General features: G+C 53.4%; 1 protein-coding gene across 1 annotated transcript; it reads right to left on the bottom strand.

The window, feature by feature from the left end:
• TMEM214 (transmembrane protein 214) lies at window positions 1–10,699 on the bottom strand. The gene is made up of 17 exons (XM_068564000.1): window positions 10,533–10,699; window positions 9,337–9,536; window positions 8,621–8,771; window positions 8,199–8,333; window positions 7,869–7,951; window positions 7,314–7,419; window positions 7,121–7,202; window positions 6,738–6,839; window positions 6,221–6,362; window positions 5,729–5,820; window positions 5,382–5,430; window positions 5,075–5,188; window positions 4,722–4,839; window positions 4,097–4,193; window positions 3,746–3,914; window positions 3,469–3,620; window positions 1–3,249 (listed from the first exon to the last, which is right to left on the bottom strand). The coding sequence occupies exons 1-17, from the start codon at window positions 10,675–10,677 to the stop codon at window positions 3,123–3,125; spliced, it is 2,064 nt and encodes a 687-aa protein (XP_068420101.1). The 5' UTR covers window positions 10,678–10,699; the 3' UTR covers window positions 1–3,122.
• Window positions 10,700–12,597: the final 1,898 nt, after the last annotated feature.

The raw sequence follows: 12,597 nt of genomic DNA, 5'->3' as shown, positions 1-12,597 counted from the left end.
TGTCTGAACTCAACGTTTTTATTAATAAGTAGAATATTCAATAGTCAGTAAGTATTTGCTCATGCCCTGAATGGTGAAAGCTCTCCCTCACCCCCAAATTCTTTCTTATACTTCAAGTCTGGGCAATGAAACTGCCAGGTAAAAATGGAACATCACATAGGGAAAAGCAAGGTCCTTTGTCCCCTAAAGTCCCCTTGGGAGCAGAACCAGGAAGATTATGTAGAAAAAGAATTAATCACTTTAAGTGTTCACTTAAATCCAAACTCCTTCAGGAGAGATTAAGACATATTAAAATGCTCAGAGGTCATCCAACCATTGAAATTTCTGTATAATTGACAACTGGGTCATTCTGGAATAGGGCAGGGCAGGGCAGGCATGCCTATTTCTGTGGGAAACACTCCACTCTAAGAGTGGAGCCATTTGAGAATGGACTGGCAACGTCACAGGTGTGAGGCTAGCAACATTATCTATCCATAGTAAGGCTCCCCATCAAGCTGCCCTGCTCTAAAGCTGAAGCTGTAGACGGGGTACACATGACCAGAGGAAACCAAAAACATGCTCTAAGACTTAGAAAAATGGAAAGAAGGGTTTCTAATGAGTCATGCAATATAATTTGCAAGTCCGTACAAGAACTAGTAATAACTAAAGTTAGTTAACAATACTCAAACTGCCCATCAGTTATATGGTATGTTCTCTGTAAAACTCCACCTGTGTGTGAAAAGTAAAGTTAAAATGTCTAGAAGTGATCTTTCAGGTCAGTTTACTTCCAATAACACCAATCATCAGTGTGATTGCCCGCCTGCCGGCATCAGTGTACTCCACCAGTCCATACTGGTTCAACTAACTGGCTCAGCTTGGATTCCTGTTCGTTGACAGTTCTGCTAAAGTGAAACATCTGGATGTCTGGTCTAGCTTTAATGGACAGCAGGTACAGTGTTGGACTACTGACAGAGGAAAAATTCTGACAATTCCAGTATCAGGTCAAACCACTCTGTCTATTGAATAAAGCCAATTAAGGTGTCAGTGTCCCTGTGAGAGGCTGTGGAGGCCCCAGTTTACCTGAGTTAAAGAAAAATGTTGCATCCCAGGATCATACATCAGAGATTAAATGAACCTAACAAGGCAGAAATAGTACACACATTAGAAACCAATGAGGCACTTATAAGTGGGATTCTCTGAGTTGCTAGATTGAAAATCCACTTCAGCAGCCTTGGCTGGACTCAACGTCAGTAGGACAGAGTGTTATCATTTTACTGGTCCTGCGCTCATGCCAACCCAAGCTCACACCAGCCCCCTTTCTTCAATTTGCCTTGAATACAGGACAGTTAACAAGGATTCACTACTCTTAAGAGCTGAACCCATCTGATTGGTAAGGAAGAACTGAGGCAATGCAACATGTCTTGGGGCCCTTGGACAGTCCTGCCTAGCAGTCCTAAACCTTGGTCCTTTGCCAGGCGGGGTTTCTTTTTTTCTGGGAAAAATGGTCATGGCTGACTGCCACTAGAAGAGCAGGGTTCTTCCCAATGTGGTAATGTAGTTACATCCTAACAGGAGAACAAAAATGTGAGATGCTATAGTCCTCACGACCTCACCTTGTGTCAAGATTTTTCTATGCTTGCTTCTTTATAATCTTGCTGCTGGAAATGGAGGCAGCATCTCAGGGCAGCCCGTGAAAGGGAAAGTGGCAGCTGGCCATCACCCCTGCTGGTCATCTCAGGTGTTTATGATGGAAGCAGAAACCAGCCCATGGAAGTTGGAGTGGGCAGTGCACCTCTAGTACTGCTTATATTTTTTGAAACATTCAAGGAAAGAAGCTTGAGGTGAGAACCAAAAACCCATGCAGTTAGCTGACTAATTATTACAGTCTCAAGTCAAAAATTAAAAGGGACTTTGGTGATTAAACCCTTGACTCTTGGAGTTCTAAACCTTTCACTCACTGCCTATAAAATGAACCAATTAATAAATTAAGGTCCTGGGAACGAAGGAGACACCCTCTGATCACTGGCCAAGAATTCCTCTAGGAGACTCTCCCCAACTTTTCCAAGCATAAAACACTCAAGCTACCAAGGCAAATCCTGGGACGTGAATCACAGGGACAAGTGCGACAATACATGAGCAAGAGTGTGTCTAGAACCCTCGACAGGCCAAACTTTAGAATGGGCTTTCCTTGCCAGAGGCTCAATTACAGCCAGCGGCTATAACCTTCAGGAGGGCAGGGGGCTAAAGAAGGTGCAGGTGCTCCAATTTTGTCCTCCTGTCCACAACTATAGGAATTCCTGTATGAAGAGGCACAGAGGAAAGCTAGAAATCAAACCTGTGTCCTTTATTCCACCGAGCAGGCATACCCATGGGCCACATCCTGTCTCAACAGACTGCTGGAAGGTTCCCTGGGCCCGAGGGACATGACTACCTGGGCTGCGCTCTCCAGACAGATGGTAGGGGTGGGCAGCAGAGAAAGGCTGAACATTGAGGCAGAGACCCCCCAGCACTGAAGGGGAATGGAGAGTGAGGAAGTAGGACCACAGTGGAAGGGGCAGTGAGGGGCCTTGAAGGACCTAAGCTGAGCATTTTGAGGTGAGAGGCCTTTCCACCCAGGCCTCCATGTCCACTGACAGCCACACCCAGGGTGTGGGTAGAGGCGAAGCTGCTGCCACCCACTGAGGTGCTATATTCTTCTGGATTCTTCTGGAGGTCCCTTTCTTTTTTCTGCTGCGGCTGAAGTCTGGGAATCATTTGTCTGAAGAAGGCAGAAACCACTTGCTAGAGTCCCACCTTTTTGGAGGTGAGCTGTTTGAGGCTTCAGGAATGACACAGAAGGAAGTGGAGAGGAGGAGACAAGAGAGGAGGCAAGAGAGGCTACCAGCCCGAGGACAGAGGCTGGGAGCTAGGTGCAATCGGGCAGAGCAGTGCTCAGTGGAATCGCGGGTAGGAGGCTGAGATACCCCCGGGCTCAGCTGCTGCCAAAGTGGAAGAACTGAGGCAGAGGCAGCCAACCACTTGCCTAGGAGACAGAACTTAGGCACCACGTAACAAAGACTCCCATGCAGAACTGCCACCCTCTCCCCGCCAGCAGTCTCAGATGGTCTGCTCCAGACAGAACCCAGCAGCCAGGGAGGCAGGGCCTACTGCTGGGATATCATGGCAAATGCCCAGTCCAAGAAGGCCACTGTGGTGTCCTGTAGGCAGAGCCAGGTCCGGTGGGCAGCCTCACTGAGCTGTGTCTTCACGCAGTCCCAGGTCACCCCACCTCTGGGAGGAAAGCAGAACATTTGTGGAGGTTGGAAAGCGGTGATGTGCAGCTGTGTCAAGTCACAGGGCTGTAGCTCACACTCACAACCCGCATCCCAAAGTGGCCAAGGGATGAGCAGGGGCCAGGGCAGAGCGAGAGACTCAACAGAGGAGCCTTGTCCCTGGAGAAAGGGCGTGTGGCCACGGGCCTCCTGCTGGTGCCCTGGGCAAGGGTCTCACCTGCACGCCTCATGGCAGTGCTCCTGGACGCGGGCCAGGGCCTCAAGCAGCATGTGCCACGTGGGCAGCAGGATGCTCTGGTAAAGAAACAGGAGCAGCTCCCTCAGAGAACGGAGCAGCTGGTTCAGGGCATCAGGGAGCTGGATCTGCAGCTGGACCGCGGAGAATGGACGGGATTAGAGTGGCCAGGGAATGCAGTCCACACGGGGCTGCACCTTCCCAAGAACTCAGCCCCTGGCGAGAGCAGCCTTCTCTGACCTCCCTGACTCTGGCTTACCCTCTGGGAAAGGCTGGTGAGGCTGTCACCCAACCAGGCAAGGTGGGAGGCACAGTGGGCAGAAAGGAAGCTGACTGTGGCATTGGTGTGGGCCCAGGCCAGCTGCAAGCTGGGCCTCACCATGGTCAGCAAGTGGGAGCCCCAGGCCGGCAATGTCTCCTCCAGCCAGCTGTAGGAGAAGACACAGGGAGGAAGGAGGTCTCTGAGTTTTCCCAGGCAATTTGGCCCAAGAACAGCTGGGGCAAAGGAGGCCTTGGGGAAGGAAAACCACCATCACTTCCCACTGATTGTCAATGCCTGAACACGCAAGCCGTCTCTCTCCCAGCCCACCCCTCCCCAGGAGGTGCTCACCTGTAGCCTTGCAGGCTGTAGGAGTAGATCTTGGTACATGCTTGTTGGACAGCAGGCAAGACACCAGATGAATGAAGCAACCGGCCAGAAAGGGAGGCTGAGAAAAGGGGGCCTCGGGTGAGCTGGGAGGTGAGCGGGGAAAGGACCGGAGAGACAGACACTACAGGCCCCAGAGCAGACCCAGTGAGGGATGGGGCAGAACTCAGTGTGCTCCTGGGGCTGCAGAGCTGCCTCCAGTCTGCTCTGGAGCACACACGGAGGGAGGATGCAGGCCAGGGGAGCAAGAAGGGTGCAGCCAGGTGGAGCCCTGGGCTTAGGCGTCAAGAAGCCTCAGGTTTGAGGGTCGGCCCTTCTATTTCCTAGCTGTATTTTAGCTAATTGGTAAATCTTTCTGAGCCTCAATTTCCTCAGAAGTTAAAAACAAGATAACATCTACTTAAATGAGACCATGAATATGCAAGCATTTCTATACTGCAAAGCACCTGTCTGATCTGAGGTGTGACAGAAACATCTGTCGGAAAAGTGTTTGTTCTGGATTGTGTTGGGGGCGGGGAGTGCTACATCCAGCTCTGTGTCCCCATAGAGAGCCCCAGGCTATCTCCCTTGCCTGTCAATCCCTGCTTACCCTGGAAAGAGCTGTGTGACCACAAGTCATGGCACAGGAAACCTATGGCAAAGACCAGCACCAACACGAGTAGCCGCGTCCAGGGCAGCCAGAAGCCCCGTGCCTGCTGCAACAGACTCTAGGAGAAGGGGTAGGGAGCAGTGGTCAGAAGGGAGAGGGGCTGCTCCTTGCCTCGTAAGGCAGGCCTCGAGGTAGGCCTTCCAGGGAGAGGATCAGGCCCTCACATTACCCAGGAGGTACTGCGGGCTCCAGGGACAGGCGGGGCAGGAATGGGACACAGGCCCACCCCAGGGTGTGCTGAGACAGCGACGCAGAACAGCTTGTGGGGCTGGCGGAGGGCTGGGCGCTGGCACCTTGCAGGCCGCGTCACAGGCGATGACATCCTGGTTGCTGCAGCTGCCCTTCCCTAGCAGATCCTGGTTGGTAAGCTTGAAGGACTGAATGGTTTCTTGCAAAGACTTCTGTGTCTATAGGGTAAGAAAAGTTTAGGCTGAGGTCGTAAGATTTGGCCCAAGAGGGAACCCTGAGCCTCCATTCTGCTTCGTTTTCCATGCCAGATGTGCTAACAGAGCACCTTCTCAGAAAGGGGGACAGTGGCTGAGGGGTAGGAACCCAGAACTCAGATGAGGCTCAGCCTGCCACGTCCTCCCAGCTCCTTACCTTCTTGGGAATCCGCTCCCAGGACCTGAGCAAGTGCTCCAGCAGCAGGCTGTGGGGAAAGCACAACCCCTTCCAATCAGGAGGCCCACTTGGCCCCTTCCACCCCCCTGTCCTCCACGAGGCCCCGCTCCTTCAGGCTGAAAGATATCCACCCCCCCCCCCGCCCCCGCAGAGGAGCAGCTCCCTAGAGGCCTCCCAGCAACGTTCCCACTGAACTTGAGGGGCATGAGCCTGAACAACAGTGACAAACGTCCCCCCTCTGCTTCTAGGACAGGGACACAGCAGGAGGCGTGCGTTAAGGCTTCTCTGTGTGCATCGGGGCAGGGGACCCGCCCACCCCCACCTGCCTGGACTGTGACGCGTGCTTGGGGTACAGCTGCCTCCAGACGCCGGTGCTGAAGGGGTCCACCGCCAGGCACTCGGTCAGGCTGCTCAGGAGCTGCACCGGGGACAGGACAAGGGAGAGACTGCCGGGAGGTAATCCCCCTCTCCTAAGTGAGGCCCTCCGGGCAACACATCCACCCTAAAGGGTGGAGAAACTGTGCCCATACCCCAAAACTCTCCGAGAGGCTGTAAAGGGGGAGGCCAGGGCTCCTGAGCTCGAAGTTCACTTGTCTGCAAGGGGCAGGATATCAGAGACCGGCCAGACCTGAATGTGCCTCTTTTCAGCTCCGTTCTTCTGAGGGCAGAGCATGAGAGAGCCGGGCAGGCGGCTGTCAGGAGTGAGCTAAGGGGATGCCCAGAAAACGGGCTCCCTGAAGCAGGGCCTTTGTCAGCAGATAAGGACCTCTGTAGCAGACCCCTGGGAAGGAAAAAGGAGCCTCCCACCATTTCCTCACCTCTTTCTTCATCTCCGGAGGGCAGCTAGGGGTGGCTCTGGACAGGAAGGAGGGGAAGTAGGTATGCAGGGTGGATTCCGGCTTTGCCCCAAATGCCAGCACCTTCAGTCGCGGGTAGAGCTGACACAGCTGCTCCTGCAGGCTGTGGAGGGGGTTGAGAGGAGAGCCAGGCACAAGCTCTAAATGGATTTGTGCGCCGTGTCCCTTCTGCCTGCCTCAGAGCCCACACCCTTCCCAAGGCGGGCAGTCGTGAAGGGCCTTGTGATGGTCCCGCATCTTTCTAGACTCGGAGACTTCTTGGAAAATCTGCTCAGAGTCATGGGTCCCCTCCCCAGGAAAATGCCCACATGCCAATCACATTTGAGGGCCCATATAATTCCAGGGGTTCAATGATCCCTTGTACTTGCAAGTTGATAATCTCAGATCTAGAGTGGCTGGAGGGGAAGGGACGTATATTGTCTGCTCCTAACCCTCTGCTGGGATCCTTCACAGCAGGTGTGCCCCAGGGCAGCCCTACCTGGGAGGCAGGGAGTTGTTGGGCATATAGGCAAAGTCCAGAAGTGGGAATAAGTCCTTGGGGCCAATCATGCCAAAGCCCTTGGTGAGGTTGGGGTGCATCCTGTGGGGGAAGAAAGAAACAGGCTTGTTGGGGACCACCTGCCCGGGCCATGGACCCAGCTAAGAATAACATCTAAGAAAAAGGGCATACTCTCTACCCCATCCCCCTCCCCTTCCTGGCTCTCTCCCTTTCCTTCTTCACCATCACATTCTGAGTTGGGAGGAGCTGGTCCTGATTTTCCTCACATCTACGGAAACCAGGATCACAGCATGCCATTTTGCTGAAATAGCCACTGGAAAAGGCCCTGGGCCTCGGCCTCGCTGTTCCCTGCCGTTACTCACAGGAGCAGCCGATCCAGGTAGGCAATGGCGAAGGGAGACAGAGACTTGATGCCCAGCACAGGCAGCATGATCCCCAGCCACACTGCGGAGACAAAGGTCAGGGAGGAAGCCTCAGGCCTGGATCCACTGGGAACATTAAAGAGCAACTTCCTGGCCCCAAAACCTCCCTCTTCCTTCCCCACTTCCTCGTTACCTCTCAGTCCCTCGGTGAGATTGGCAAAACCTGCTTGACCCAGGGCCCACATGATGGTCAGACACTTTGCTGGTCGGCTCTGGTGGGACCTCAGCAGTTCCAGGAACTGAGGAGACCGGTGGGGGAGACAGGTTGGGATAGGGCAGAGCACCAGGAGCACCCCCAAAGCCAGGGAGGAAGAGAGGTGTCAACTGGGAGAGGAGGGACAGGCTGAGGGACAGTGCAGCACATGGTAGCATGGTGGAGTGATTCAGAGCACAGGCTCCGGCACCAGGCTGTGGCCTTCACCCATACTTGCCACTTACTAGTTGACCAACTCTATGAAAGTTACTGAACCCCTCTGTGGCTCAATCTTCTCATCTACAAAATGGGAATAACAGCAGTACCTACCTCATATAATGTACAAAGTAGACACAGTAAGCGCTAACAGTGTTAGCTGTGATCATTTGTCTTACAGGACCTCCCACTATCCCTTAATTGGGTCTAACAGTGTAGATTCCACCCAGCCTCCCCAGTCCTAGCCTCCCGATGTCCCCACCACGACCCTGAGCTCACCTTGCCCAGGTTCATGGTGGCGATCTTGGGCTTGTCCTGCAGAATGGCCTGGATACAGATGCGGTAACCGTGTAGTGACTCCCCTGGAGAGATATACATTCTCAGACCTACATATGCTAATCAGCATCCCAAACCTGTAACCTCCCTTTTGACAGCTGAGAGCCCAGAACCCAGGCCCAGCGAGTCCTTACATCCTCCTCCTTTTCCAAAAGAGTGTTGAGGTTAGCACGTTTCTCTGCTGAAACGGAACCACCCAGCTACTCTCGAAGCAGGAAAAAGGGGGTAGGCTCCCCAGATGGGACTGGGCTATTCCTCACGGGCCCCTCTCACCTGGCGTCTTATCCAGCTCTTGTAGCATGGTGAATAGACAGTGGTCAAAAAAGAGCTCCAGAGACTCCGCTGCCTTCGCCAGTAGCCCTCGGATGATCCCACGCAGCTCCCGGCTCACCAGGCTGTAGGGATAATCTGCGGCCGACAGGCCTCATATGAGTGCTAGGACCAGAAGCCTCTGCCGGCTCTGAGAGCTCTGGTTTGCCCCCTGAGAACGGGAAGTGGAGGCAGAGGTCACTGCACTGTGGCTGGCATCCTCCCTATTTCAAGGAGGTCCGGAAACTTTTAAGCCGTGATGATTTGAGAACAGCTGAAATCACCCATGTAAATCAATGCAGTAGGGGGCACTGGGCTCAGTTACTAAGTAATGTGCTTACGCACAGCCCTTTCAGAATTTTCTTGAACTTGTCTCGAGAACTAACCGTGAGTATGCTGGCTTAGTGTGGGTTCACTTGGAGGTACTTGGAGCTTGTAGTTGAGATAGCTGGCCAGGTCCTTCAACCACACAGATGGGTTCCCAGAGAACACGCTTTGGCTCTTGTCCAGTTCCTTCTGCAGAGCTGCCAGGTCCAGCTGCCAGGGACACAGGCCCCTCATGGTGAGTTGTGGGTACAGAGTAATGGGGTAGAGGTGGGAAAATGGTTGAACTAGGTGGTGGTAGGAAGAACAAAGGGTTTCTGCTTTTAAACGAAAGTATGTGGAATGCCACACTTTTGCTGAATCCAGATCTTTGGGAAACAGAGAACATGACAGCTGCAATTGCTGATCTCAAGGACTAATACTCTTGGGCCCTTCACATGTTCAAGGGGAAAAACAGAAGACTAGATGGAAAAGGAAAGATCACTCCTTCCTTGTGGAGAGGCACCACAAGCCGTCTTTCTAAATCCTCCCTGTATCTCTGGATTTTCAAGGCTCTCCTCTCACTAATCTCTGTTTCTCTATAAACGTATTTCCTTTCCATCCTAAGTGCAAACACTGTGCCCCGTGGGGTTTCCATCCTTTCCTGAACGCCTCCTCTCAGCCAGCCATGTCCCACATTCCACAGGTCCCTCAGCCGCCTGTCGCCCTCCCGCTCCTCTCATTTTCTCTACTCCTCGAGTCCTCATTCTTGCCCTGCCTAAAGTCTAGACACACTCACAGCTTCCAGTGCCTCCTCCAGGCTGCGAAAGCGGCCCTGCTTCTGGTTCTGGTTGGGGAGCGTGGCCACCTTCTTAGTCTGCTTCTTGTTGCCCGGTTTCTTAGGCTCCACAGCAGGGGGTGGAACCTGCTCCTTATTCTGCCGCTTCATGATTTTCTCAAAGCCCCGTTCATACAGGGTGCTTGTCGTCTGGATTGGAGCTGGGGTAATGACAGGCAGAGAAAGGGGGGCGGCCCTGAGTCAGGAGGGCCTCACAGGAACACTGGTCCCTTCCTCCACACTGTCACCTAATTCATCTCCAGGGAGGATCCTGCCTCAAAGCCCCTTCTTGCTGTCCTGCTTAAGGAGCAGGGCAGGGAGCGCTCCTGGCTGCTTCTTCAGTAATCACAGCTCGTGAGTTCATGGGCTCTTTCACAAGGATGAGGCGTTTCTTTATTAGGAAATCAGAGTATGTGAGAATCGGTGGCCGGGGGTGGGATACAGAGGGCTGGCTTCTTTGTTGAATGGCTACTAGTCTGGGAGGTCAGGATTTTTCCATCTTGGTTCTACCCCAGTTCCTTTTGGTTCAGATGTGACAACTCTATAATCAACAAGTGGCAAGCTTTCTCCACTCCTCCAGGAGGCTTTGAGGAAACCGGCACCACTTAGAATAATACTTGGTGGGTGTGGACAGTGCGTGGTGGGTCATTTCTCCCAGTGCAGGGCCTCGTGTGCGTCCCAGTCCCCACGCCCACCCCCGACCTGCTGGTTACTTAAGGCGGGGGCACCGTGTATGATGAACCAGGATGCCTCTCCGCACCCCTCGGACACCTGCCCGGAGAGGCCAGGCCAGGGCCCGGGAACAGCTGGTAGGGCGTATGTGCAGTCAGCTGAGCGTCCGAAGACCGGAATCCCGGTCCCCTCTGACGTGTGATCCTGGACAAGGCATCTAACTTCGCTGGGCCTCAGTTTACTCATTTGAGAGGTAAGGACAGCGACTTCCCTCGCGCTGTCTACCTCCCGTGAGGCTCAAAATAGGCAACGCCAGGGTAGCGCCGGCTGAACTGGGAGGTTCCGATCGGCAGGAGAGCTCGAGCCTCCAGGAGCCCGGGGGTGTTTTGACCCTCTGGGCTCGGGTAGCTGCTCGCTACCACCCGCGGGGGCAGGCCCGGGGCTGGGCGGCGGCGGCAGGCGCGGCGGGCCGGGTGGGTACTCACGGGTCAGGTCGTACTTCCACACGCCGTTCGCCTCCCCGAGCGCCCGGCGGTCCCCTCCGCCGCCTTTACCACTGCCGCCGGCCCCAGGCCGCCGCCCCTTCTTCACCACCTCCCAGCGCCCCCCACCCGCCGTCCTGGCCGACATGGCTCCAACCCTCCCGCCACGGCCACCTCCCTGGGCTTTCCGGTCCGGCGCGGACGCGCAACGCTCTGCCACGTCTCCTCGCAGGGCCTCACGGCGCGTGACGCCACCCGCAAGGCAGCCTGGGACTTGTAGTCTTTCGTGTTTGACTGGTTCTCCCACTCTAGGGGTCGGGTCGGCGTCGGGGCCTTTTCGCAGCAAAAAAACAGCCAGGCAGAGATGTTGAGATGAGAGGCTTTTGCATTCAGACAACTTTTATTGAGCAAAATGTGAAGGCATTGGGTGACTTGGTGGAAATCTAAGTGTTTCTGTTTTTCTTTTTCTTTTCTAGTTGTGCAAGAAGGATGGAATGAAAATAGTTCTCCTCATCTCCCAGGAGAGTTTGAAGATTAAATGCTTCCTTCCTTGTAGGAAAGTGCTAGTTTTTCTGTTGCTAGTTATTAAACTTTGGGTTTAATGAGCTATAAAAATCTGTTCTGAAGGAACAAGGAAGAGGATGGAGCTTGAGGGAAGAGGCAGTACTTGGAGGGCAGGAAGTGGAGAGCGGAGAGTCCTTCTGGTAGGAGGCACAGAAAAGTCTGGGGCCCTGGTACAGCCAGCGCTGGGTTTCCCCTTCCAGGCAATGGGAAAGAAAAGACTCTGACTCCCACCACAAGAGTCACTCCCAAGTCCCAGATGTGGCAGGGAAGGGAACCGAGAGCTGCAGACCTGGGGAACCACTCAAACAGGTTACTGCTCAGACATCCACTATCTCCCGAGGGCCTTCTGCCAGGCTTGTAGTATCACGTGAGGCCTCAAAACTTGAAGCATCCCAGCAGGGGAGGATGAGCGAAGGTGAACTGGAAGGGGTCTATCACGATTAAGGAAATGTGCTATTTCATGTACACTCCTACATTTGAGGACGAGATTCACACCTGCCATACTGAGGAACAAGACAGGCAAGCCCTTATAGTAAGAACTAATAGAGTTCAGTTTCCCACAGGACGAATAGCTTAGGGAGTGATGAATTCCTTTAGGAAAGAGATTAGAGAAGGCTTCTTGAAGGAGATGGCACTTGAGATGGGTCCTGAGGAATGGGCAAATTTTCATTGGCTGGGGATTAGGACAAGTGGAGAGAACAGGCCAGTTGTATGGATTTATTGATTTAAGCAGAGTCCTAGAGGTGGGACACAGCGTGGCAAGGCTGGGAGACTGGAAGTAGTTTAAATGTGACAGTGCTTAAGGGATTTTGGAGGGGATGCGGTTGGAAAGGGATCTGAGCCCATATGCCATGGGCCTTGCCTGCCAAATTCGGACTTTGCCCTCCAGACCCTGGGAAGCCAGTAGGAAAGTGGCACATCTGCTTTTGGAAAGCTAAATGGGGATATGTGAAGGATGGGATTTGGTGGGGGAAAGGCAGGAAGGGGGATATAACCGGCTCTTGCTGCCTCCTTCTGCCTGCCCTCCAGCCCCTTCAGGCCTGACCATAGCTGACTTTGCCTCTGAGATGCAGTGCTTTTGGCAAGGAACATACTTGAGCTGATCATTAATCAATTCATTTTTTTCAGATCATTGGTTTAGCTCTACTCAGACACTGTCTTCTCTTTGTTCTACCTCTTCTGTGTCACATGTATGGTCACAGAAGAGACACTGTTTTTGGAAGAGAAACAGAACAGGCTTTCCATAGAGGCAAAGAAGGGGGGTGCTCCATGGTGGAAATATATAGAAAGGGAGGGGCTTTATTTCCTATCTTTCCTTAGAATAGTCTGGCAGGTCATCTGTTGTAACTTGGCATCTAAGGGATAGAAGTCATTCACTTACTTATCCAGTAGCATTTCCAAAGCACCTTCTTCTCTACCTAAGCACCTAGCACAGTGCTAGGTGGAGCTAGAGGACACACCTCACTTGCTTGAGAGGAACTCGAAGCTTGTGTGGGAGACAACT

This window comes from Eschrichtius robustus, chromosome 15, assembly GCF_028021215.1.
Source record: "Eschrichtius robustus isolate mEscRob2 chromosome 15, mEscRob2.pri, whole genome shotgun sequence".
Classification (NCBI taxonomy): domain Eukaryota; kingdom Metazoa; phylum Chordata; class Mammalia; order Artiodactyla; family Eschrichtiidae; genus Eschrichtius; species Eschrichtius robustus.
Note: the sequence above shows the minus strand (reverse complement) of the source record. Positions and strands in the feature narration are given on the sequence as shown.